General features: G+C 50.9%; 1 protein-coding gene across 4 annotated transcripts in view; it reads left to right on the top strand.

Moving 5' to 3' along the window:
• BCR (BCR activator of RhoGEF and GTPase) overlaps positions 1–24178 on the top strand; it is a 127620-nt gene that overhangs the window by 47237 nt on the left and 56205 nt on the right. For 3 of the 4 annotated variants that reach the window (XR_002085149.2, XM_019467092.2, XM_019467093.2), the window contains exon 2: positions 17865–18046. Coding sequence is in view for 3 of the 4 variants with exons in the window: in XM_019467092.2 (XP_019322637.2) it covers positions 17865–18046 (182 nt within the window). In the remaining variant the exon portion in view is untranslated. Of the gene's footprint in view, positions 1–17864; positions 18047–21278; positions 21468–24178 lie in introns of those variants that run through there. The other variant, XM_053902145.1, reaches the window with a different exon arrangement.

Here is a 24178-nt window from a genome sequence, read left to right as displayed (position 1 = left end):
AAGGTCACCCAGCTGGGCAGTGGTAGGTCTGGGTTTGAGCCAAGATCTGTGCTGCCCTGCATGTGAGTTCTGCCTCAGGTCAGCAGCTCAGATGCAACCAGCGTGGGGGTGGCAGATCCTGTCACTTGGAAAGGCAGGAGCCTGGGGCAGATGGGACCTAACTGGGATTGAGGTTCCAGCCCAGCTTGGTACCCGCCAACTCTGTGTCTCTGTAGCTAGTCAGCAGTGAGCTGACCTGATGTACCTGTGGGCACCCGTGGCCCTGTCCTGCCCCAGCCTCAAGGTGAGACAGCCAATGAGAGGGATTGTAAGTGCTTCTGTGTCACAGGATGGTGAGAGGGCTTATTAACGAGGACCATGCTGTGGGGTCTGGCTGAGGAGATGCTGTTCTATGGCAGTTTGGCAAAGATAAGCAGGAGCTCCCAGCTGGAGAGGCTGGGTTAGGCTCCCTTTGGTGGATGCACATGCCTCCTACATGTGCCACCTACACACACATGCACACACATATGCCACACACACTTCACACACGTATACAGATGTGCACACACGTGCTACACGCAGAGAGACACAGAGAAGGAAAATATCGAGGGACAGAAATCAGCTCAGATGCTATCAGCCTGGACTTGGGTCTGGAGCCTTGGAAAGAAGATTCTTCCCATGCTTTTGGGATCTAATGAGAAATTTCCCCTCCAGGGCTTCTCTGCTCCTGCTTTTGTCTTCTGGGACCCCCTTGAGGTCTGCTGGCAGGGCCCGGACCAGAGAACAGGACCTGTGTTAGTGCCTCCCAAGGCCCTGCTTGCCTGCCTGCAGCAGCATCTCCCCACTCGGATGCTCAGTTCTTGAAATGTGCTTCCCAGCAGCCTGTGTAGGCTCCGGGCTCTGGCAGCATCTCCGTGCGGCTCCCACTGGCCCTTCTCCTGGCGGAGGGAGCCTGCAGCAGTTCTCTGCCTGGTGGTGACAGGCTGTTCTTGTTTGGAAACAGAAGATACCATCACTGCTTTTTTATTCCCTTTCCCAAACAATGAGGTTCAACTTCAGTGATGCATATAAAGTGCTGGCCCTGTGTGTGCACGTAATAGGCACCTGGGCCCTTAGCACCCTGTTCCCCACCCTGTCAGCTTCTTCCCTCCTAGTTCTCAGAAGAGCACAGTGGCCCCCCCTCCTGCAGGAGGTATGCCAACCAGGGGCCCGTGGAAAATCAGTTGTTAGGCCATGGGCACGTGGGGTCAGTGGGCAGACATTGAAGGCTTTCCTGGTTGTCAGTGACCCAAAAAATCACTTTCGGTTTTTGTGACTCAGAAATGAGCTCAACCCACACACCCTTCAGATGTTCTGAAAACCTGGGCTGAGTCCTCCGGATGGCTGTCAGCTGTGGGATTGTCTAAGTGAGCGTTTTTATAGAGACCTGTGCACAGCTGGCCTCTCTAGAGAAAGTGAATGGAAAATTTACTATGTATTTTACCAGCTTAAAAAGGAGGGGGGGTTGCCTTTAATCTCATGTTTCCCAGAACCCCATGTGTTTGTTGGTGGTTATGTGTATAGGTGGTTGTCTGTTTATTTTGATCCTGGCCCTGTGGGGAGGTAGAGGTGGGAGGGAAGGGGGTACCATGTGCTAAATAAGTGAGGTGGGGGATGGTCCCTTTACAAAAGGTCCCTGGGTGGTCATGGGACTTAGGACTCCTGGCAGTCCTAAGGAGCTTATGAGTAGTCGAGGAGGGACTCGATGTGGGTTGTAAAGTAGGTGAGAAGTCAGGCTCTTACACACAGTGAGTGGAAAAAAGAACCCAGGAGAGTGTCCCCCTGGTGGGGTGGGAGGTGACTATCAGGTTAAGTCACATTTGGGAGGGGGTCATTGGAGCAGCGGGTGGTGAAGAACTGGTAGAATTCAGAGGCCCAGGGAGGCCATCTGGGTGGAGAGGGTGTGAACCAAGGCCCAGAATGGGGCGTTGAGGGTGAGGGGGCCCTTGCCGCTCCTGGGGTGGCTTGGCAAAGGTCAGCGGTGGCCTTCCTGGCTCTGCAATATGTTGCGCCTGATACTCCCTCAGCCACAGTGAGCGTGGAAACCAGAGTGGGCTTGAGAACAGAGACTCTGTTCCTGTTTCACTTCATGGGTTTTTTGGCTCTGGATTCCCTAAAAGCAACTCTGCCCCCAGCCTGCCCTCTGGGTTAGATCATTGGGTGTAAACTCTCCAATTAAGGGAGCCCTCTGCACAGGGGATGGAGGAAGTAAATATCCAGGTCCATGTCTTCTAAGGCATGTCGGGAGAGGCTGCAGAAAAGAAGGGATGTGTCATAATCACTGGTGAGTTGTGGGTCTTTTTGGAAACTTGGAATATGGCATGTGCATGTTTGTGTCAGCTTGTTACCCCAGCTCTGATGCTTTCCACATGCAGCCATTCTGGACACTGCTGTCCAGGTTCTTACATCCCGTAGAGAAAAGTTGGCCTCTTCAGACAGGTTCCTTGGGCTCCTGCTGTCCCGTGGGCTCTGAGCACCCCATGGCTGTCTCCACCTTGCAGTAGCAAGGTACACCATGGCTGAGTGGTGTTGGGAGCTAGGGGATGTTTGTCTGCACTGCTGCTGTGGTGCTGACTCCTACAGCCTCTTTGGAAGGGCTGGGAGAAAGCTGGTGGCTCTGAGGTAGTCTGGGTCCAGCCATTCTAACAGACCAGCCCAACCTTCCAGTTGCCCCCAGCTCTTTTAGCAATACCCCCCCACCCTCTGGCCAAGAGCAAAGCATGCCTCAGGCTGGATTAAAGCAAGAACAGGGAAATACACACCTGTTCAGCTGAGACTGGTTTTAAGAGGACAGAAAACTCATACTGGGAAGATCCATGTGGGCACAGCAAAGCGTCTTGTACATAAGCTGTCAGAGTTCCTTTCACAAGGACTGAGGGGGGACACACACCTGCTAGATGCCTGCTGTGTGCCAGATGCTGCTGTGAATGTGTGGTCTGACTGGGTCTCCACTGCTCACCTCTGCAGGGGGGATGGCAGTGCCCACCCTGGAGGTAAAGAGATGCCAGGACAACGACCTTAGGTAGTGGGCTAGAGTCAGGGCCCTAAGAAGCAGGGATTGGCCTGCTTCTAAAGACAGGAGACAGACCTGAAGTTTGTCTGGGAAGTCCAAGTTCAAATTCTGTGCCCTCAATAGTCCCTGAGTGAGGTGCCAGCCTGATAAGCATGATTGCTGGGCAGGGTGACCCAGCTGAACCAAGCTGTTGTTCTACCATGTGCAGTATTTCTGGGAAAAGTGCCAGGCTCAGAGCTGGTTTCGGATGCCTCTGGGAGCCTTTCCAGATGCCTTGTTTCCCTTGGGATCCCTTGATTCTTGAGGGAAGGGCCTCTTCCTAGTATTTGTACACCTGATGGGCCCAGGACCTTCTGTGCCTGTGCCTATGGGTCTGCCCTGTGGGTTGAATCTCTCTCCAGAGGACTTGCTTTTCCCAAAAGGTTGCTTTCAGGACTGAGCATACTGCAGACCCTCATCTGGACCTCCTGGGTCTGTTGGCTGGGCTGGCAAGTGGCCAAGATAGAGGCCAGAGTGGGCATCTGGCAGTTGTACCATTGGGGGTGTCTTGGGGGTGTGAATCCTGTCTCGTCCCACGGAGCTGGGGAAAGCAAGTGGAGGGGACCGAGCCTGGTTCCCAAGGGCTGGCCAACTGAGGAGTGAGCATGGAGCCTGGACCAGGCTGTCACATCGTGATGACAACTGGGATTATCACCATAGGTGGTAATTCCCACATGACAGTTTCAAGTTTCAGGTCAAGAGCCAAAGCTAGTCCTCTGTCTCCTCTTTCATCTGGACAGAAATCCTTGCTGGCATGTTTTCCGGCTCATTCCTCAGCTGTTCTCAAGACCTTGTGCTCCACAGAGACTCTGAGGCCCCAGGGGAATGGGGAAAGCTCCAGGGCTGCTGATCCTTGCTGTGGGGCGGTGGAGGGCCACAGCCTTCCTCGTAGGCCATCTCTGGGCTGCTGAGAAGGGCAGAATGGGGCTGGCATTTGGAGCCCTGGTGGGCTTTGGAGCGGGCTAGGTGGGTGGGGTCACCCTGCCAGGGTCACCCTCCGACCCACAGCAGCCTGAGATCTGGTGGGTGCCATGGGTTCTGCTGACAGCAGGCTCGCAGTCCTGGGAAGAATCATCCCAGTAGTCCCAAGCACACGAACCCCCCTACCACATTAACCAAAGTGGAGGCCTCACCCTCACAAGGAAGTAGAGGGTGATGCTGAGTACTCTAGGAGAAGCCAGGCAAGAGGCAATCATGCGGTTTTCTGGAAAGGAGCAACATAGCAACTACCACAGGTTTGACCATATGAACAGTCAACGCTTCTGATAATTATGATAAATAATGCTTGTGCTTCTGGATGCCTCCTCCCTCTGGCAGGGGAAGGGTGACCTGCTCATCACCCCCTCAGGGTATGAGGGTAGAGTGTCATTAGCCCCATTTCACTGGTGGGAACATTGAGAGATGAAACGAGTCTCCGCGTGGCCACGGTAATCCCAGTTTGTTTGTTGTCTTTTTTGGGGGCATGATGGAAGAAGGCCCTGGAGGTTGGGCAGGTTGGAGGGAGTCTTGGAACAGAGGAATTATATTTCCTTTTCCAAATATGTAAGTCAAGGATGGTAGAGTTCTTAGCCACTTGATTCAAACGCACAGAAGGTTTTCCAGGGGAAAATCCATTCTGCCCTAGACTTTGAGACCATGCTGCCTGGTGGTCTGTTCCTTGGCTTTTGACATCTGGTACATCTCATATTCTGGTGCAGAACATAAAATATGCCCACACCCCGCTGCCCCACCTCATCTCTGGTTCATCCCCAGGGTGCCTGAAGTTGGGGATCCTGCTTAGGGTGGGGCCAAACCTTCTGAACCTCCAGGAGGTAGCCTTGGCTGGGCACACCTGCCTGGGTGGATCCTTGCTTTTCAACTCGACTTGTTAGCCATGGGGCTCAGGGAATGTTGCTTCCGCTTCCAGACCTTCAACTTTCATCTGTAAGACAAGGTATTGGCTCCCTTTCAGAGACACGAGGATTTGAAACCATGCATCTGGCATGTGCCTGTTGCCACGCTATGTTTTGCCCCTCAGAAGTCTCAGAGCCCCTAACTCAAGCCGGCATCCCAGGTCCCTTCTCCTCCTGTGCATCTAGAAGCCATAAACCTCTCAGGAGTGCCATAGATGGTGGTGACCCAGGACTAGAGCAGCAGTGAGATTTGCAGACCATCCTCTAGAACTGAGCCAGACCTACACCTCTCCAAGGTAGGAATATGGGCTAGTAGGAGGTTCCCTCGCCTGGTAGGGAGTCTCCAGCTCGCCTCTGCCCCTCCTCCTTGTTTATTTCTCCAGTGGAAAGGACCTGGGCCTTGGAAATCCACTGAGGACAAAGGAGGGCTGCCGTAACAAAACCCCACAAACTGGGGGCTTAAACAACAGACATTTATTTGTCACAGTTCTGGAGGCTAGGAAATCCAAGATCAGTGTGCCGGCCAATTCCGTTCCTAGTGGAGAACTTTTTCCTGACTTGAAGATGTCTGCCTTCTTGCTGTGTCCTCACATATGAAAGGGGGAGAGAGAGAGAGAGCGAGAGCGCATACACAGCAAGCATGCTCTCTGGTGTCTCTTCCTCTTATAAGGACACTAATCCCATCATGGAGGCCCCACTCTCGTGACCTCATCCAAACCTAATTACTTCCCAGAAGCCCCACCTCCAAGTACCATCATATTGCAGGTTAGGGCTTCAATACGTGAATACAGGGCAGACACAGAACATTCAGGCCATAACAGGCTTACAGGCATATTCTCAGTCTGTCCCCAGAGTTGGTCTCTGACTTCTAGGTGCTGTGAACTTATCACTTCGGTATCTTCAATTTCCTTACATGCATGGGAAATCCCCCTTTCAGAGCATGATGAAGGGAGCAAAGTGAGCCCCCCATCTCACGTCCTGAGGTCAGGAAGGAAAAAAGTGCTGGGGCTTCACTCAGGAGGGAGTCTCCCACCCTTCCTGCTCTGCCCTTGACGGGGGTAGGGGGGAGTTGGTGGACTATTGTGTGGATTCAGAACGCTGGTTTTCTATAATTTCTGACTTGTATAGTTGCAGGATATCCCAGTGGCTCTGGTCTGTTTTTTACAAAAAAATTTTTTTTAACATTTATTTATTTTTGAGAGACAGAACATGAGGGGGTGGGGGGCAGGGATGCAGAGAGGGAGACACAGAATTGGAAGCAGGCTCCAGGCTCTGACCTGTGAGCCTGACACAGGGCTCGAACCCACGAACCATGAGATTATGACCTGAGCTAAAGTTGGACGCTTAACCAACTGAGCCACCCAGACACCCCATATTCTGGTCTGTTCTTAAGTAGCACAGTCTGGGGCAAATCTGCAATAGCTTATCTTCTGAGGGAGAGTGGCCCTGGTTAAGGAGAGCCCAGGATGGTGTGTATGTGTTGGGTGAATGCAGCGTATGAGGCCCGGGGCTTACCTGTTGCCCTCTGACCATGTGGGGTTCAGTGGCTGCCCTTTTCTTCTCTCTCTGCTGTCAGAGTCTGGAATATGGAGGTGCTGTGGGTATGCTGCTGAGTGTGGATGGCCTCCAGGTGGCTGCAGCTGGCTGGCCTGGCAGAGCCCCATTTCCATGAGACATGATCATGGAGACACTTGGTAGGAAGTGGCTTCTCAGAGCTGGTGCCCAATCTCCATAACTACCGATGTGTTAGTTTGTTAGGGCTGCGTAACAAAGAGCCACACACTGGGTGGCTCACACAATAGACATTTATTGTCTCACAGTTATGGAGGCTAGAAGTCTGGGATCAAGGTTTCAGCAGGATTGGTTCCTTCTGAGGGCGGGTGTAAGGGAGAATCTGCCTCAGGCCTTTTTTCCTGGTATGTAGGTGGCTGTCTTCACGTTGACGTGGTGTTTTCTCTACCTGCTGGCCTGTATTTAAATTTCTCATTTCTATAAGGATATAGTCATATTGGATTTGGGCCCAATCTAAGATCTCATTTGAACTTGGTAAAGACTGTGTCTCCAAATAAGGTCACATTTGGATATTTTGGGAGTTAATACTTCAGTACATAAATTTGGGTGGCAGGGGAGACATGCTTCAGCCCATAACACTGTACTTCTTTCCTCTTTTTAAAAAATGTCTAAACCTGGCTGATCATTATTTTTTTGTTTGAGTTTTTATTTTTGTGGGGGGGGGCAGTGGTTAACATAAAATTTACCATCTTAACCATTTTTTTAAATGTTTATTTTTGAGAGAGAGAGAGAGAGAGAGAGCACAAGTGGGGAAGGGGCAGAGAGAGAGGGAGATACAGAATCCCAAGTGGGCTCCATGCTCTGAGCCATCAGCACAGAGCCTGATGCGGGGCTCGAACTCAAACCATGAGATCATGACCTGAGTCAAAGCCAGATGCTTAACCAACTAAGCCACCCAGGCGTCCCCATCTTAACCATTTTTTTTTAAACCTTGGCTTTTAAAGTCTTTACTTTTTTTAATGTTTATTTGTTCTTGAGAGAGAAAGAGAAAGTGAGTAGGGAAAGGGCATAGAGGGAGACACAGAATCTGAACTAGGCTCCAAGCCTGACGTGGGGCTCAAACTCACAAACTGCGAGATCATGATCTGAGTTGAAGTCGGATGCTTAACCAACTGAGCCACCCAGGCTCCCCCCATCTTAGCCATTTTTAAGCATACAATTCAGTAGTGTTAAATACATTCACATTGTTGTGCAACCATCACCACTGTTGATCTCCATAACTTTTTCTTCATCCCAAACAGAAACTCTACACCCAGTAAGCAGTAAGTCCCCACTGCCCTTCCTTCCCAGCCCCTAACAACCCCCATTCTATTATCTATCTCTATGAATTTATGAATTTGCCTATTCTAGGTACCTCCTATGTCATGGACTGAATATGTGTGCCCCCCCCCCCCCCCCCGCAAATTCATACATTGAATCCTTCTAACTCACAATGTGATATTTGTAGGTGGGGCCTTTGGGAGATAGATCACGAGGGCAGCCCTCATGATGGGATTAGTGCCCTTATAAGAAGAGACCTGGAGAGTTAGCACCCTCTTTCTTTCCACCCACCAAGAAAAGGCCATATGAGGACACAGCAAGAATGCATCTGTCTGCAAGCTAGGAAGAGAGCTCTCACCAGAACCCAACCATGCCGGCACCTTGATTGTCCTCTTCAGGCTTCCAGAATTGTGCAAAAGTAGATTTCTATTGTTTAAGCCACTCAGTCTATGGTATTTTGTTATGGCAGCCCTAGCAAACTAATACTTATGTCAGTGGAATCATGAAGTGTTTTTCTTTTTGTGACTTTCTTATTTCACTAAGCACAATCTCCTCAAGGTTCATCCATGTTATATAGCATGTTATAGGACTTCCTTCTTTTTTTTTTTTTTTAAGATTTTATTTTTTATTTATTTATTTATTTATTTATTTTTAATTTTTTTTTTTTAACGTTTATTTATTTTTGAGATAGAGAGAAAGACAGAGCATGAATGGGGGAGGGTCAGAGAGAGGGAGACACAGAATCCGAAACAGGCTCCAGGCTCTCAGCTGTCAGCACAGAGCCTGACGCGGGGCTCAAACTCACGGACCGCGAGACCACGACCTGAGCCGAAGTCGGCCGCCCAACCGACTGAGCCACCCAGGCGCCCCTAAAGATTTTATTTTTAAGTAATCTCTACACCCAACATAGGGCTTGAACCTACAAGATCTAGAGTCACTTACTGTACCCACTGAACCAGCCAGGCACCCCAGACTTCCTTCTTTTTTAAGACTGAGTAATATTCTATTATATGTGTATACCACATTTTGTTTATCCATTCATCTGCCAGTGGACACTTTGGGTTGCTTCTGCCTTTCAGCCATTGTGAATGATGCTGCTATGAACATGGATATATATACGTGTATTTCCTTTCCTAACCCTCCCCAGGCAGTGTGAAGGTGGAGGTGGGGAAAGTGGGTGTTCCTCCTGCCCTCTCAAGCTTACCTTGCCTAAAACAACAAATATGTGTTCTTCCACAGTTCAGGAGGCCAAATCAAGGTATATGGCAGGGCCATGTTTCTCTGGAGGCTCCAGGGGAGAATCTTCTGTTGCCATTTGCAGTTCCTGGTGGCCCCATGCGTTCCTTGGCTTGTGGCCACAGCATTTTAATCTCTGCCTCCACCTTCACACAGCCTTCTCTTCTTCTGTCTCTCAAAAGGACATTTGTCATTGGATTTAGGGTCCATTGGATAATCCTAGGTGATCTCATCTCGAAGTCCTTAATTATATCTGCAAGGACTCTTTTGCCAAAGTAAGTTCCATTCACACATGCCAGGTGTTAGGATATGGACATGTCCTTTTGGGGCCACGATTCAACACACTATAGTGTCCTTCCCACCTTCATGTTCTGGAGGGTAGCCAGTGTCTGCCTCTTTTTAGGTCTTGGAGTGGTCACTTTCTTAGGGAGATGGTCTTTGCTGCCCTGCCTGAGGGTCTGGCTGCCCCTCATGTGTGGCTTTGCCATGATGTACATATCATGTGACTCCTGGAATTCTGGCAGCTCACAGGAGCAGGGGCTGGGTCTGTGGTGCCTGCCATCATATGCCCAGCACAGTGCCTGGCATGAAATAGAAGTGTCATGGGGTACCTGGATGGCTCGGTTGAACATCTGACTTCGGCTTAGGTCACAATGTCGTGGGTTCAAGCCCCATGTCAGACTTTGCGCTCATAGCACGGAGCCTGCTTCAGATTCTCTCTCTCCCTCTGTCTCTGCTCCTCCCCTGCTCATGCATGTGCCCTCTCTCTCTTTCTCAAAAATAAATAAACATTAAAAAAAAAAAGAAAAGAAATAGAAGTGTCATACATCTTGGCTGAATGTTGGTACTCAACATTGTCTGAGGCCAAACTGCCTCCAAGAAACCTTTCTGAACCTTGTTGCAGAGTCAAGGTGGTGCTAAAGAAGAATAATCCCATCATCCGGTGACTGAGGGCTGCAGCTTCCCAGCTGGTGTTCCAGCCTCTGCCTGCCCCGCCCCGGCACCAGCTGGTTCCAGCCCCAGGCCCAGAACATAAATAATCTTTCCCTCCTCGAGGATCCAAGAGCTTTAGGCACGGGTGGGTCCTTGAAGATAGAAGAAAATCTTTTAACTGCTCTCTGGATGCTGATTGGGGGTCCTCGTCTACCCACACTGGGGGCATTCAGTCTTTATTGCTAAAAGTCACCCTCAAAGTTGACCTTGTGGTGATTCAGTCTCCAACCAGCTGGAACCCAAACCACAGGTGTAAGAGTCATAAGAGCTATTGTGATTAGTCCGTTTGTCTCCTCCGAGAGAGCTTAGCCTTGTTCAGGGAATCTAGAGCTGCCTGGAGAGCTGAAGCATCAGGCCTGAGCAGGACAGGCTCGGGCCCTTCCCAGCTGGCATTTTCTGGCCTTTCAGGGAGACTTGCCTAGCCTCAGGGCCTTCTGTGTGCACAAGCTGGTCTGGGCTGTGACCTCCTACTACCCAGGTAGCCGGAGCTTTCCACACTAGCTTGGTGACGTCATTGCTGGGGTGGCAGCATGAAGTAGGATCATGGTCCCGGGATCCTAGGGTGCTCTCTTTGCCTCTCCTTCTCCCACAAAACCAAGGGCTCTAACAACAGACCTCTCTCCAGGATACAGTGGCCAACTAGATGGGGGACATCTTGTTTATAAAGAATTTTGACCCCCTTGCTGTAGATACAGCAGAAGGGACAGCTGCCAGCCTGATGGCAGAGAAGAAAGCAGAAAGCCACCCAAACCAACCAGATATCTTAGAAAGTAAAGCAGCGGGTGGCCTGAGGTACTGGTGCCAGGCAGTGCTGACGTCTGTCCGGAATGATGTTCTTGGTCTTCAGGAAACAGCTGGATAATGTTCCGGGTTCCCTGTTTTAACAGAGGAAAACAGATCTTTTTTTTTTTTTTTTTTTTTTTGAAGTGAAATGACATAACATAAAACTAATCGTTTCAATGCGAACAGCTCATGCCTAGTACAGTCACGATTTTGTGCAACCACCGCCTCTGTTTGGTTCCCAAACACTTTGATCACCCCTGAAGGAAATCCCATACTCATTAAGTATCCACTTTCTGTCTCAATGGATTTGTCTCTTCTGGACATTTCATATAAATGGAATCAGACAGTAGGTGTTTTTTTATGATCGCCTTCCTCAATTAGCGTAACGTTTCCAATGTGCATCTGTGTTACAGCCTGTGTTGGTACTTCATTCCTTTTTGAGACTGAATGTTGTTCCGTTATATAGATACTCTGCAGTTTATTTATCCATTTATCAGTTGATGGACATTTGGGTCATTTTACCTTTTGGCTGTTGTGAATAATGCCACTTGAATATAGCTTGAATTATTCTGGTACAAGTTTTGCTTTGAACACCTGTTCTCTCTCCTTTTGGTCATATGGAGAGGAATTGCTAAGTCATGTAGTTATCAGCTCAGCCTTTTAGAAATGTCTTCAGAAAATGACCAAATATGCAGGTGACACAAATGGACCTCGGCGTAGTCAAGCTCCACCTGTTCCTCTCTTGTAGACTCCTTTCCTTGTCTGAAAAATGAGCATCTAGACGTTTCTGCCTGTTAAGGGGTCAGAGTGGATTCAAGGAGATCAGCACTGTCCCTCACCCAGAGGAAGTGCCCAGGAAAGGGTAGCAGGTATTTTGCAAAAATGCCTGCCTGCTGTGGCACATGAGACTTTTCTACTGTTTGGGAAACTCACTTCCCTGAAGCACCGCAGATATTCCCTGACTGTACTTGGGGTTCTGCTACACAGTAAAGAAGCCAGCCGAGCCCCAGGACCCATGGCCTATCCTGTAGATAGAATCTGCTCTCAGCACACGGGGTGTGGGAGGAAGCCTCAAGGCTGTGCATAAGCGTGGTGTCCAGAGCCAGCTCGAACCTGTGGAACCTGTGTGCCCTTCGGTGAGACCTAGATCTTTCTGTTCCAGCCACAGTTTTCTGAGCCTCTCCTGGAGGGGCGATGCCTACCTGGCAAGACATCCCCAAGGACATGAGCTGCCGTCTGCAAGTTACCAGTACCACAACATCGTCAGCACTGTGCTGTTTGCCTGTGGCCCAGGGAGGGAGGGGAAAGCAGGGCTTTTGCAGATACGACGAGGTGGGGGCTCAGTGCCTGCATCTGCAGAAACCTGCCCACTGTAGCTGGCGAGCCACCGGAAAGAAGATGGTGTTTGATCCTCTTTTACCTTGGTAAAATACCGCCCAGCCATTTGCTAACAGTGTCAACAGGGATAGGAGACCACTCTGCCTCTGTCTTAATGCATAATGAAGTTCCTGCCACACCACCCCCACCTGAGTTCCCAGTATCCCTTCTTCTTTCCTCTCAACCCTGGTATGTGTTTATCAGGATCGCTCCCCTGGCCATTTACAGCTGTTCCCATATCTGTTCTGGGAGGGGAGGGCTGAGATCATAACCTTCGTTCCTTCTGAGGATTTGCTTCAGGCTCTTCTCTTGGGGTGCCTTGGTCAGAGGGTGGGACAGGAGCTGGGATCTGAGCCCTGTACCTCTGGCAGCAGCAAGGCAATGGAAGCAGGATCTGGGGACGTTCCAGGTACATTGGGTCCAGGAGGGCCTCTCCTACAGCTGGGAGACATGTGGCCGGTGGTCTGAGCTTGGTTCTGCACACGTGTCCTGGGAACCCTTGCAGCAGAGATCCCAGCAGGGCCTGGCAAAGGCCTCACAGTAAGATGCTTGCTTCCTGGCTTGCAGATAATGAAAATAGGGAAGGAGTGTCGAAGTTACTGGAGATGTTTGAACCGAGACTGGGCTAAGGGAAAGACAGGCTGTGGGGAGAGGCTGGGGGCCCCTGGAGGGGCTGACAGGACTGAAGCTGGGCAAAGGGCATTTGATGCTTTGAAGGCAGGTAACTCTGGCCCTCTGAGAGCCCTGAGGATGGTTGCTGCAGGGCTTTGGGCACCTGTGGTGCTGTGATCCTGTGAGGGGTCCTGCTCCAGCACTGGGTGTGATCTGTGATTACCAGATTCTTATGGGCTGGCAGGAATCTCATCCAGTCTGCATCAGGAAAATGCGGGTGGGCAGGGACGTGGCCTGGAAAAGATGATATGTAAACTCTGTAAGAGTAGAGGGGTAGCTGCTGGAAACAAACAGTGGCTGTGCCAGTTGGGCTGGTCTGGCCGTGTGACACTGGGCCTCCTTTTGAGGCTACATACACATAGCCGAGCAAGGCTTCCTTTTATTGTCCTTTGTTATGAAACAAATACACAGAAGACTATAATGAAGCCCGGGTACCCGCCACCCAGCCTGCTCTCATCAACTCAGGGAGCACACTGCTTGGAAGTTTCCATTCTGTGCTTATTTTAGATGTGGTTGCAGGGGGCTGTCCACATGAAGGGATTGAGCCCTCCCCACAGCTCAGCTACCCAAGCATTGCCCCTATCTGGGAGGGATCTTAGGAATATGTGCATGTGGTATATACTTGTTGCATAACATCAAATGGAACATTTTAATCATTCTTAAGCATACCACTCATGCTCATTGGCATTTGGTACATTAATACTGTTGTGCAGCCATCACCACCATCCATCTCCAGAACTTTCTCATCTTCTCAGACGGAAACTCCGTACCCACAATACACCAGTTCCCCATTCCTTCCTCCCTTGGCACCCACCATTCTACTTTCTGCTCGATGATTCTGACAATTCCAGGTTCCTCATATAAGTGCACTCACACAGTAAATTGAGCATTTTGTGACAGGCTTATTTCCCATAGCATCATGACCTCAAGGTTCATCCATGTTGTAGCATGGAGTCAGAATTGCCTTCCTTTTTAAGACTAAGTAATATTCCACTGCATATCCATACCACATTTTGCTTATCCATTCATCCATCAGTGGATACTTGAGTTGCTTCCACAGTTTGGCTGTTGTGAATACTGTTGCTAGGAACTCGGGTGTGCAAATATCTATTTGAGTCCCTGTTTGCAATTCTTCTAAGTATATACCCAGAAGTGAAATCGCTTGATCATATAGTAACACTATGTTTAATCTTTCTGAAGGATTTTTTTTTTTTTTTTTTTTTTTTAACCAGCATTGTCCTTGAGGTGTAAGAAGGGGATGTGATCTGGGCTGACGGGGACTTATTCCTCCCACTTGGTGGGGGTGGGGGTGGCTGCCTTTTGTTCTTGCATCAAAGACTAGATTTTAGATTTGCAGAGTGCAGGGATTGTGGCTGCTAAGCCGACTTGCCTGGAGCGGAGGAGGTTTTGGATTTCACTGTGCACATCCCTTTTCCACACTCAGCCAGCCGCTGTCTGCCAGCTCTGAATGGGCCTCACTCTCCCCCGCCCTCCTCCCCGCTGGTTAGCTGCTCTGTTGATCAACCCTCATTTCCCTGAGCCTCTTGTAGCCTTAGGATCGTAGCCCCTTCCCCCTGCCCCCTCCTCTGAAACCAGTGTTTGCTTTCAGCTTTGGGTAGAACTTTGTAGGAGGCTCCGGGCTTAACTCAGCCACCAGGTTCCCAGTTCTTTGAGGTAATGAGACTTCCCACTGGGTGTTCCTGGTAGAGGAGGGGAGAGCAAGGCCCCTCTCTCACTTTGCTCTGGTTCTTGGGAAATGGCAGCTCCCAGAGCCCTCCAGTAATATACTTTGTGCTCCAAGAGATGCGGGGACCCAGGAGTGGAAAAACTGCAGTGTGAAAGGAAGTCCCTGTATGCCACTTAGGATGGGCGACAAGGAAATGAGAGCTTTCCTGCTCCCTCTGTCTCATTTGCACTGGAGCAGGCTGGATTCACTGGGACCATGGGCTGAAGCCTCAGGTGGAATGCTGCAGTAGCAGTGACCAGCCATCCGGAATCCAGACATAAAAGCATCAGTTCCTCAGACATCAGTTTGGGGATATGTGTGCAGAATTGGAAACAGCTGGGTTTTTAGTTGTCTGATGGTTATAATTACCTTGTGGAGTCCGGCTATGGAACCTGGTTTTTCAGTCTCACCTGGTGGAGGTGAAGTGTCCGTATCAGAGTCAATGGCCCCACACAACCCTGGCCAGCAAACCTTTAGCAGGCACTAGGTTTTGCCCTGGGTTTTAGGACATTGCTAAGCTAGCACTTTGTTTCACACATGTGGAATCTTTACAGTCTTTGGAGAGAGCCCCCCGAGTCTGACCCTAAAGTTCTTACTTGGGGCGTCACTTGATATTAATTTGATCTTGAACATGAGCTCAATGTAGTTACCGGGACATCAGGTGGTGGTTCTCAGATTAAGGGTGCTCTTCCAGGTGATGAATCTGTTGACTTTCTAAAAGGTCATTATTTCAAAAAAAAAAAAAAAATGAACAGTTTAAAGTTTCTTAGAGAGGATGTGCGGACGCTGAAAATCCTGTGCTAATATAAAAGCGGAGTCCAGAGGAGGAGTGGGGAGCAGAGGAAGAAAGCTGTCGAAGGAGGTGAGGTCAGGAGGCAGGCAGGGCATGACTGGCTGACCCACACAGTGACCGTAACATTTTAGAGCTGAGTGGGCCTCTATTGATTGTATAGTTCACATGCCTGATTGTAAAATCAGGAAAACTGAGACACGGACAGCTTAAGTGACCTGCACTAATTCTCACCGGTAGGTAGTAACCTGGGCAGGACCGGAGCCTCACTTCTGGGAAATTCACACCACAGCCCATAGAACTGGCCCACCTGCCCCACCTGGAGGAAGTGTCCTGGGTTACAGAAGTAGAGCAAAGACCCTCCTGGCCCAGGGGGATCATTCAGGCTACCTGTGAGGAAGGCATCTGACAGCTAAAGCCTTCTGTCCAGGGCCTGAGCTGCCTTTGAAAGCAGCTCCCATGGAAGGCAAGTTTTCAGTAGGGGCTGCTGCAATACAGGGTTCATATCATGGATGTTGAGAGGACAAGAAGTCCTCTGTGTTCATTTTGGTTAAAAAGAATCTGGGATTCCCCAGAAGGAAATGGAAGCTGAAGTCAGACCTGTTTGGGGGCTGGGGTGTGGGGTTAGGGTTCTGCATTAACAGGGTTTTGTGTTTTTTAATACATTTAAACCCTCCCCATCTGTCCTCGGGGATGCTGGACCAGAGCTGGTTGAGTGCCTTTGGAGATACTTAGGAGGAGGAGACAGAACTTGGCCTTGGCCTCTGACTGTCCTGGTAGGACAGTACAAACCCCAGCAGGGCTGAGCATTGATAACCAACACGGTGATGGTACCAGGAGCTCCTCTGTAGCCCATGGAGCTTGTTAGGGGACACGGTAGGAGCCCACCCAGCTCTGAGTGTCCCCTACCCTGTCTGCCACTTTCAACTCAGAATTGGCCTCTGTTGGAGCCCTCCTGCAGACACACAGGGCAGCAGAGCTCTGCCTGGCCTTTGTGGTCAGCGCCTGTATGCAGACAGCAGGGACACAGTGTGGGTGACAGCCAGCACAGTGCCAGCTCCCAGCTTGTGCCAGTGCAGCAGTCTTAGTCCTGGCTTCTTCCAGAACCCCCAGGAAGCCTTTGCAGCCACCAGGACGCAGATCTCCCTGAGCGTCTGATTTCATTGGTCTCTGTTTTTGAAGCTCCCCAGGTGGCACTAACGTGTAACCAGGGCTAAGGACACCTCTTAGAGGGCGTGTGACCTGCTGGGACACAGAAATGGAGAAAGTGGGAGAGGCAGAGGTGTGTGAGGAAGCTGGGACGTAGGCAGATGAGTTGCACAGTGCACTGGCAGCCGTCATAGCTGGATGTGGTGAGCACCTGGTCACTCCAGCCACGGCTTCTCATGGCTGCTGCATGGAAAGAACTGAGAAAACAGTCTCCCACTAGAATTGCAGGGTCGACTCTGGAAGCCTGTGCCTGCCTGGCCTGGGTGGTCAGTGCCACCTAGAGGTTGAGCCCCAGGCTGTGTGTGCTTGGTGGCGGAAGTTGTAATCTTGTAAATAAACACTGCAGAGGCTGCCTGTGGTGGTGACATTTGGACAGGACTGCTTGCCGGTGAGTCATGGGGAAGGTGATGTAACCCAATCAAGATGACCTCAGAAATCCCATGGGCTGTGAAGATGCCCTGTGGAAGGAGTCAAGAAGTGACCCCCACATGAGACTTGGAGTGGACTGGGCCCTTGTGGGTTAATGTCCTGGTGAGGATCCATTGGATTAGAACAGTTCTGAAAACAGAGCTATACAAAGGCTGGCCAAGGGGTATGGGCTTTGTAATTTAGCCAGGAGGAAGGGGTGACTGTCTTCAGGTGCTTTTAGGATGGAGGTGTTCCGAACAGCATGGAGCCGGCCATAGGGTAGGCCACTTTTGTCCTCACAGGGACACTCAGGTTGGGGTAAAGATGGTCTAGGACTTTGCCACACCAGCTGGGAGGTGGGCTGAGAGTCAGCCAAGAGGCAGAGTGGGGTGAGGGGAAAGGGCTGCAGCACCCGTTCCCTGGGTTGGGACTGGTGGGCCTGGGGCACTGCTCACAGTGGCCAGGGCTTGCACCTGGAGTGGCATGATCTGAGCTTCTCGCCCCCATCAGATCCCCACGGACAGGTGCACAAGGACCATCCCCGAGAGCAAGATGCTAGCATTTGAGGTCCATCTTTCTGTAATGGCTCAGGCCCACTCCCAGGACAAGGGCAGATGTGCCCCAGACAGTGTCCTGAAAGCCCAGTCTCATTGTCTGGGGGGCATACCACTGTTCTGGCCCTGCCTCACCCTGTGGTCTTTGCTCAGTCAGTTGTGAAGGTGCGGTCAGCCTACCTGAAGTCTTTGTTCAACACCTCTGGGTGATAGACAGCATCAGCCCAATGCCTGCTGGGGCAGGTGGGGTGTGGACCCTCCCAGGCAGAGCTCTCTCTTGCCCCTCTCCCTATATCTAACACAGCTGCTTCTCTACACACAGATACGTCATTTGGAACGCCACCTGGCTATAGCTGTGCTGCAGACCGGGCTGAGGAGCAGCGCCGGCACCAAGATGGGCTGCCCTACATCGATGACTCACCCTCTTCCTCGCCCCACCTTGGCAGCAAGGGCAGGGGCAGCCGGGATGCACTGGCCTCGGGAGCCCTGGAGTCTACCAAAGCGGTGAGTCCCAGGGTGGGAGGGCCAGGTGTGAAATAAGGCTTAGATCTGGCTCTGGCCTGCTGTCTACTTCCTAAAGGTGCCCTGCAGCACATCCACTCTCTCAGGGGCAAGTAGCAAGTAGGTGATGTCAGGAGCAACCAGTGGTTGAAGTCACTAAAAACGCCTTCTTTCCCCCATCCGGGGCACCTGCTGATCTGGAAATAGCATGCTAGGTGCTTTCAGCAGGGACTTCATGGAACTCTGTCAGCCAAGTGTGGAGGAGACAGGCAGCATATGCAGAGGCTGAGAATGCCACCACTGTCCTACCAGCAGGACGTGGTGGCGGTCCCAGCAGTGGTGCTGAGGGGCAGGGGAGGGGGACAGTGTCTGGGCTCTTGTCCTTGTGCTGCATGCAATGCACTTGCTCCTTTTTGCCAGAAGGATTGCTGCTGATGACTCCATCCATTTGACCAGGGTCTTCCTCTTGAGGTATCATTGTCATTAACGGTCCTGATGTCACCTCCACTTTGGAACCGAAGCTCCAAGGTCATGTGGCTAGTGTGTATTGGCACATTCAGCAGATGCCCTCCTTCACTCCCAGAGATGGTCCTGGGCCCCTCTCTTGTAAGCACATAGCCCCGGGGTTGTTGTAGGCTCCTAGGGTAGTCCCACATGAGCTGGTGGCCTCACTGCTTTGATCTGTCCCATTGCCCTGGAGGGGCACTTCAGAGGTACATTAGAGCCCAGGCATACACCCCCTACCTTTGGGACAGAGGGTGTCCTTTTGACTTCTCAGGTTCTTTCCTTCTTGAGTTGAGATCCTGTCCCTGGGGCAGGTTGCACCTCACTGTCTTCCTGTTGCCCCTCATGACAAATACCTTCCCTCTTTTGCTTAGCTTGTTTCTGATGATGTCCTCCCCAGGCTTAAATACAAGAGAGGAATCTGCTTTTCTCCGTTGTTGGTGGGAAGTGCCAGAAGCATATCTTTTCACTCCAGTTGCTTTTCTGCTGGGCTGATGCTTCAGCTGCAGGACTGCTTCTTATTTATGCTTTTGTGATTTCTAAAGACTCTGGCGCTGGGTAGGCTTCCCATTCTGAAACACGAGGATGGGAAGGGAAGCCAGTGTGTAACACACACCTACCTTGTGCAGTTTTGATCCAACATCTGGTTTCACTGTTTTACAGATTAGGAAACTGAGGTTCAGAGAGATGAAGTAACTTGCTCAAGGCCATGCAGCTACCAGATTTGAAGCCTTCTCAAATCCTCAGATGACACTCTTTTCTTTAACTACCTTGCCTTTCTCAGTGCCCTCCCTTGCTTCTTGCTTCACAAGCATGATTTGGTACAGACGGGGATCTTTCCAGTCCTGAATAAGCAGGCTGAGTCCTGAACTTGGGATAGGGCTGCCCTAGGAGGCTGATCTGCCCTCCTTGTGCCCAGACCCCATGCAGCTTGGCTGCCCATCCCCACCAGACTTCTGCCTTCAGACCCTCATCTACACTGACTTGGAGTTCTGCCCTCAGCTTTTAGCCATAGTCTGAGGGCTTAACTGCTATGGAGCCTATCCACATCTGGGTGTCCACTCCCTCCTTTGGCCCCCGTGGGAGCCCATAGCCATGTCTCGTCTTATACATCTGTGCTTGCCAGACATGGGGTCTCCAATCCCAAGTATGCCACCTGGCCCAGAGGAGGTGTCAGGGAGTGTCTGGAGAAGATGGGAAATTTTCCTTTCCTTTCCTTTCCTTTCCTTTCTTTATTTTTTAATGTGTATTTTTGAGAGAGAGAGACAGAACGTGAGCAGGGGTGGAGTAGAAAGAGAGAGGGGGACACAGAATCTGAAGCAGGCTCCATGCCCCGAGCCATCAGTACAGAGCCTAATGTGGGGCTCAAACTCACAAACCATGAGATTGTAACCTGAGTTGAAGTCAGACGCTTAACCAACTGAGCCACCCAGGTGCCCCTCTTTTCTTTTTTATTGCATTCACATACACATAATGTAAAATTTTCCATCTTAACCATTTTGAAGTATGCAATTCAGTAGTATGAAATGCATTCACCTTGTTGTACAGCCATCAGGACTGTCCATCCCCCTAACTCTTCATCTTGTAAATCTGAAGATCTGCACTTATTAAACAGCTCCCTACTCTCCCCTGCCCCCAGCCCCTTTAAACCACCATTCTGCTTCCTGTCTCTATTAACTACTTCACCTCATGTAAGTGGACTCACACAGTATTCATCTTTTTGTGACGGGCTTATTTCACCAAGCGTAATGTCTTCGATTCATCCGTGTAGTAGCATATTGCAGAATAATTCCCTTCCTTTTTTAAGGCTGAATAATATTCCGTTGTACATATATACTACCTTCTGGTAATTCATTCATTGGTTGGTAGACACTTGGGTTGCTTCCATATTTTGACTATTAAGAAAAATGCCACTATGAACATGGGAGTACAAATATCTGTTCGAGATCAGTTCTTTTGGGGGAATGACCCAGAAATGGAATTGCTGGATCCTATGGTAGTTCTGTTTTTAATTTTTTAAGGAGCCTTCATACCATTTTCCACAATGGTTGCACCATTTTATATTCCCACCAACAGCCAACAAGCATTTTGGTTTCTCCACATCCTTGCCAGTACTTGTTTTCTGGGTTTTTTGTTTGTTTGTTTATAGTGGTTCTCCTAATGAATGTGAGGTGGTAAGATGGGAATTTGATTGGAAAAGGACTGTGTAGCTTTGTTCCCGAAGCCCTCTGGTTAGGTGTTTGGAGCCCTGGGGCGGACACCCTCCACTGCCCTAAAGATAGACCTGGCATTGACTTTCTGGTTTCCCTGGCAGTGCAGTGCCTGGACAGTGAGACTTTCTTCTTTATTTTTTTTATTTTTGGTTTGAAGAAGACAGCTGTTACTTTCTAATGCCCACAAGCAGCATGCTGGTCTTGAGGCCCAAGGTGCCCAATCCTGACCAGTTAGGCTGGGGGAAATCCCTGCTTATCTTTTCCTACCCTCCCAGAGGATGCTCATCTCCATCTACTGAGCTTGAGCTCTTTGGGCTGGGGGGCAATCAGGAGAACTTTCTATGCGCTCCATGGCAACCAGGTGGCTCAGTGAACTCCGAAGTTGCAGGTCTGTTCCATGAATGCCTGTCCCCAGGGGAAGGTAGGGAGTCAGCAGAGGCCAGGAATCCTCTTGCCTGGGATGCTGTGGGAAGGACCCAGGCCACCTTGGGTGGGTCCTGGTGACCAAGATTACCTTCCAACCCTGAGGGCTTATGACATTCTCCACCCCTGGACGTTCTGAGGTGCCTGCTGATGTTGACCAAGCTGTCTGCATTTCCCCCTTGAACGATGACCGTGCAATCCCAGATGGGGACAGAAGCCGCAGGAGAGGGCAGGCTACCCCCAGGCAAGAGCCATCAGGCATACCTCCATCTCTTCATGGCCAGGTGAGGATACATCTTAGCAAGCCCCTTGGAAGAAGAGCAGGCCATTTTGATGACCACTGCCTCTCTCTGCTGGGAGGGTAAAGCTGACATCATTGAACTGAGGGAAGCAAAGCAGTATCATGGACACTTCTAGAGGCTGTAGTCAGAGCTGTGGGCTAGCAAGTAACCTTCCTTCAACAGTGTCAGGGAAAGGGGTGAGGGTCTGGCATCACCCCCAGCTACCATCCTGGGGTCAGTGGCAGAGGGCCTGTGTTCTGCCAGATCAGCATGGTCAGTCCTTCCTAGCATCCTCAAGAGTCCCAACATCATCCCACCTATTTGTTTATAAGGGGAGACGTCAAGGCACAGAGACGGGAGCTGACAGTGGTCGAGCATCTCCTCACTGGGTTCTGTGACACGCTGTGTGACATTGCTCCCCGCAGTGACCTGCCAGGCCCTGTCCCCAGCTTACCAGCAAGAGGCAGGCCCAGAAACATTGGACCTCAGCGAGAAGGGGCCGATACCACCTCAGCCCACATTTCTCACATTCAGGGGCCCTTCAGTGAGTGGCAGAGCTGGATAGGTCTGCCAGCCAGGGGCCTTTCGTGGGCACATAGAGGCTGAGAAAGCAAACACACACTTGGATTCTGCTGCTTGGCAGAAATGCCATGCCCTTGGGCTGCCTCAGCCCATTGGGGCCCATGGACCCTTTGGGGATTTTTTGTTTGGGGTGGGGTTTTTGTTTGTTTTTTTTAGGTGGAAGTCAAAGTATATGCACATATTCAATCAGTCACTCCTACTGATTGAATGCAAGTGAAATTGGCAGTTTTTACCAGGGAACTCAACAAGGGGCTCAGGAATGTTTGAAGACAAACAACCCTGCTTTATAACTTTGATACTGGCCATCACTTGATTCAGTGTATCTGGTCAATAGTTGTGCTCATGGAACAGAAATTGTAACTCTGAGTCAAGCTGTTATCTGAGCTGTTATCTAATTCACTGGTTAGAGATGCTTTGATTGTTCCGGTCCCCCAGTGAGGCTCTGCAGCAGACAGAGCAGGATAAATGTTGCGTCCCTATGGCTCAGCTTGGCTACAAGTGCGGAGCTCTGGGTCCTGACTTAAATAGTGATAATGTCTGCTCACACCTGTCCTCTCTGCAGAGTTGAAGAGAGCAGGTATTTGGTGCCAGCCCAGCCTGTATGCTTCCTCCTGAGAGCCCTCCCAGGTTGGTTTATCAGTGGGCAGGCATAAGAACTGTACTGCCTGCCCTGCGTGTTAGCTCAGATCCTTATGCAGAGGCCAGACCCTGGCCCTCTGCTGGCTGGACTCTAGGACAGTGGCCAGCCCTCTTGCCAGTGAAGGCATGGCCCCTGCCCAGAGAGGAAGACAGGGTCCTTTGTTGAGAGACCTGGCTGTCAACTCCCAGCTGGGAGCAGCCCACCCCTTCACAGCCAGGGTTTTGCACTCTGATCACCCTGGCTCCCTCAGAGTAGGGCTGGGGGTAAAGGGTGCTCCCCAAATTCTGCCCTGCCACTCTATTCCAGCTCCTGCCCTTGTGGGCCTGGTGGCAGTTCTGTTCACCTGGGTCCCTCTGTCAGCTTTCCCACCTTGTCATGCCCAGTTTGTTTTTATCTGCTCTGTCTGCCTCAGGTTTGTGTGGCTTGCTCTGTTCCCTGCCCTCTGCCCCTGCCCTGGCCCGAGTAGAAGTGGGAGGCCTTCCTTCTGGCTTGCTGCCTTCTTTTTCCAGTTGCCCTTCTCCTCCGGCTTTCTCTCCACCACGATCTCCCCACCGTCATGATCCCAACTGGATTCACGTGCCCTTTCCAGAACTGGCATGTGCGCAAAGCAGGGTTATAAATAACCCTGGTCCTGGCCCTGCCCTTTGTTCTCTATCTTCTGCATTTCTTTCCCGCCCTCTCCAACAAGGCAGAGTTGGCTGACTTCTGAGCCGTCCCTGTCTGCCACCAGCCCCTAGCACCATTCTGGGGCTCAGGAGACGATTCCTGGTCCAAAAAGAGGTATCTGCACCCATGTCTTCTCCCCAGCCTAGCACATTCCCCGGGCCAGACATTCCCCTGAGCTGGCCACACCCTTCAGAACAGGGAGAGCTGGAGCCGGCGCCTTCCTGCCTGCGCTTTTTTTCCTCCCAGCTTTCCAAATTGTGTGGGTGGGAATGAGACGCACTGCCACCCATGTGAGCACCGGCATCTTGTGCTGGGTGGGGCTCCACCACCACCACCCCAGCCCCCCCACGGGTGCTCACAGTAGCAAGATTGTTCCTCAGCACACAGCAGGGCTGGGTGGGTGACTGCTGCTGCCCAAGAAGCCTGCTGTGCCCTTCACCTTACCTCTTCCCTTGCTTGGGGCACAAATTGCACCTGGACACGATGGGAAGCGTGTTCAGGGTCATCAGAGCTACTTCTCCCAACGGGCTGCCACCATGCATGGTGACCTCAGTGGACTGAGATGATAAGAGGGGTCAGCATCCCCTACCCCTGCACAACTGTGCACTGTGTGTCACAGACTTACTGACTGTGGTGGCACTCTGGGCCCTGGAGCAGGCTAAGCTCACAGTTCTGGATCTTGGCATCTGCTTGTCAAACAGACCAGGGTCCCAGAAGAGCACTCAGAGCTTCACAAAGGTACAGCCAAAGCTAGGGCCCAACCAGGAGTTCTAGATCCATTCATTCGTTGGTTTGTTTGTTCATTGTCTTCATGGAGCACCTATAT

This window comes from Panthera pardus, unplaced genomic scaffold, assembly GCF_024362965.1.
Source record: "Panthera pardus isolate Hobbes unplaced genomic scaffold, ASM2436296v1 HiC_scaffold_15, whole genome shotgun sequence".
NCBI lineage: Eukaryota > Metazoa > Chordata > Mammalia > Carnivora > Felidae > Panthera > Panthera pardus.
This window is presented reverse-complemented; position numbering and strand designations above follow the sequence as displayed.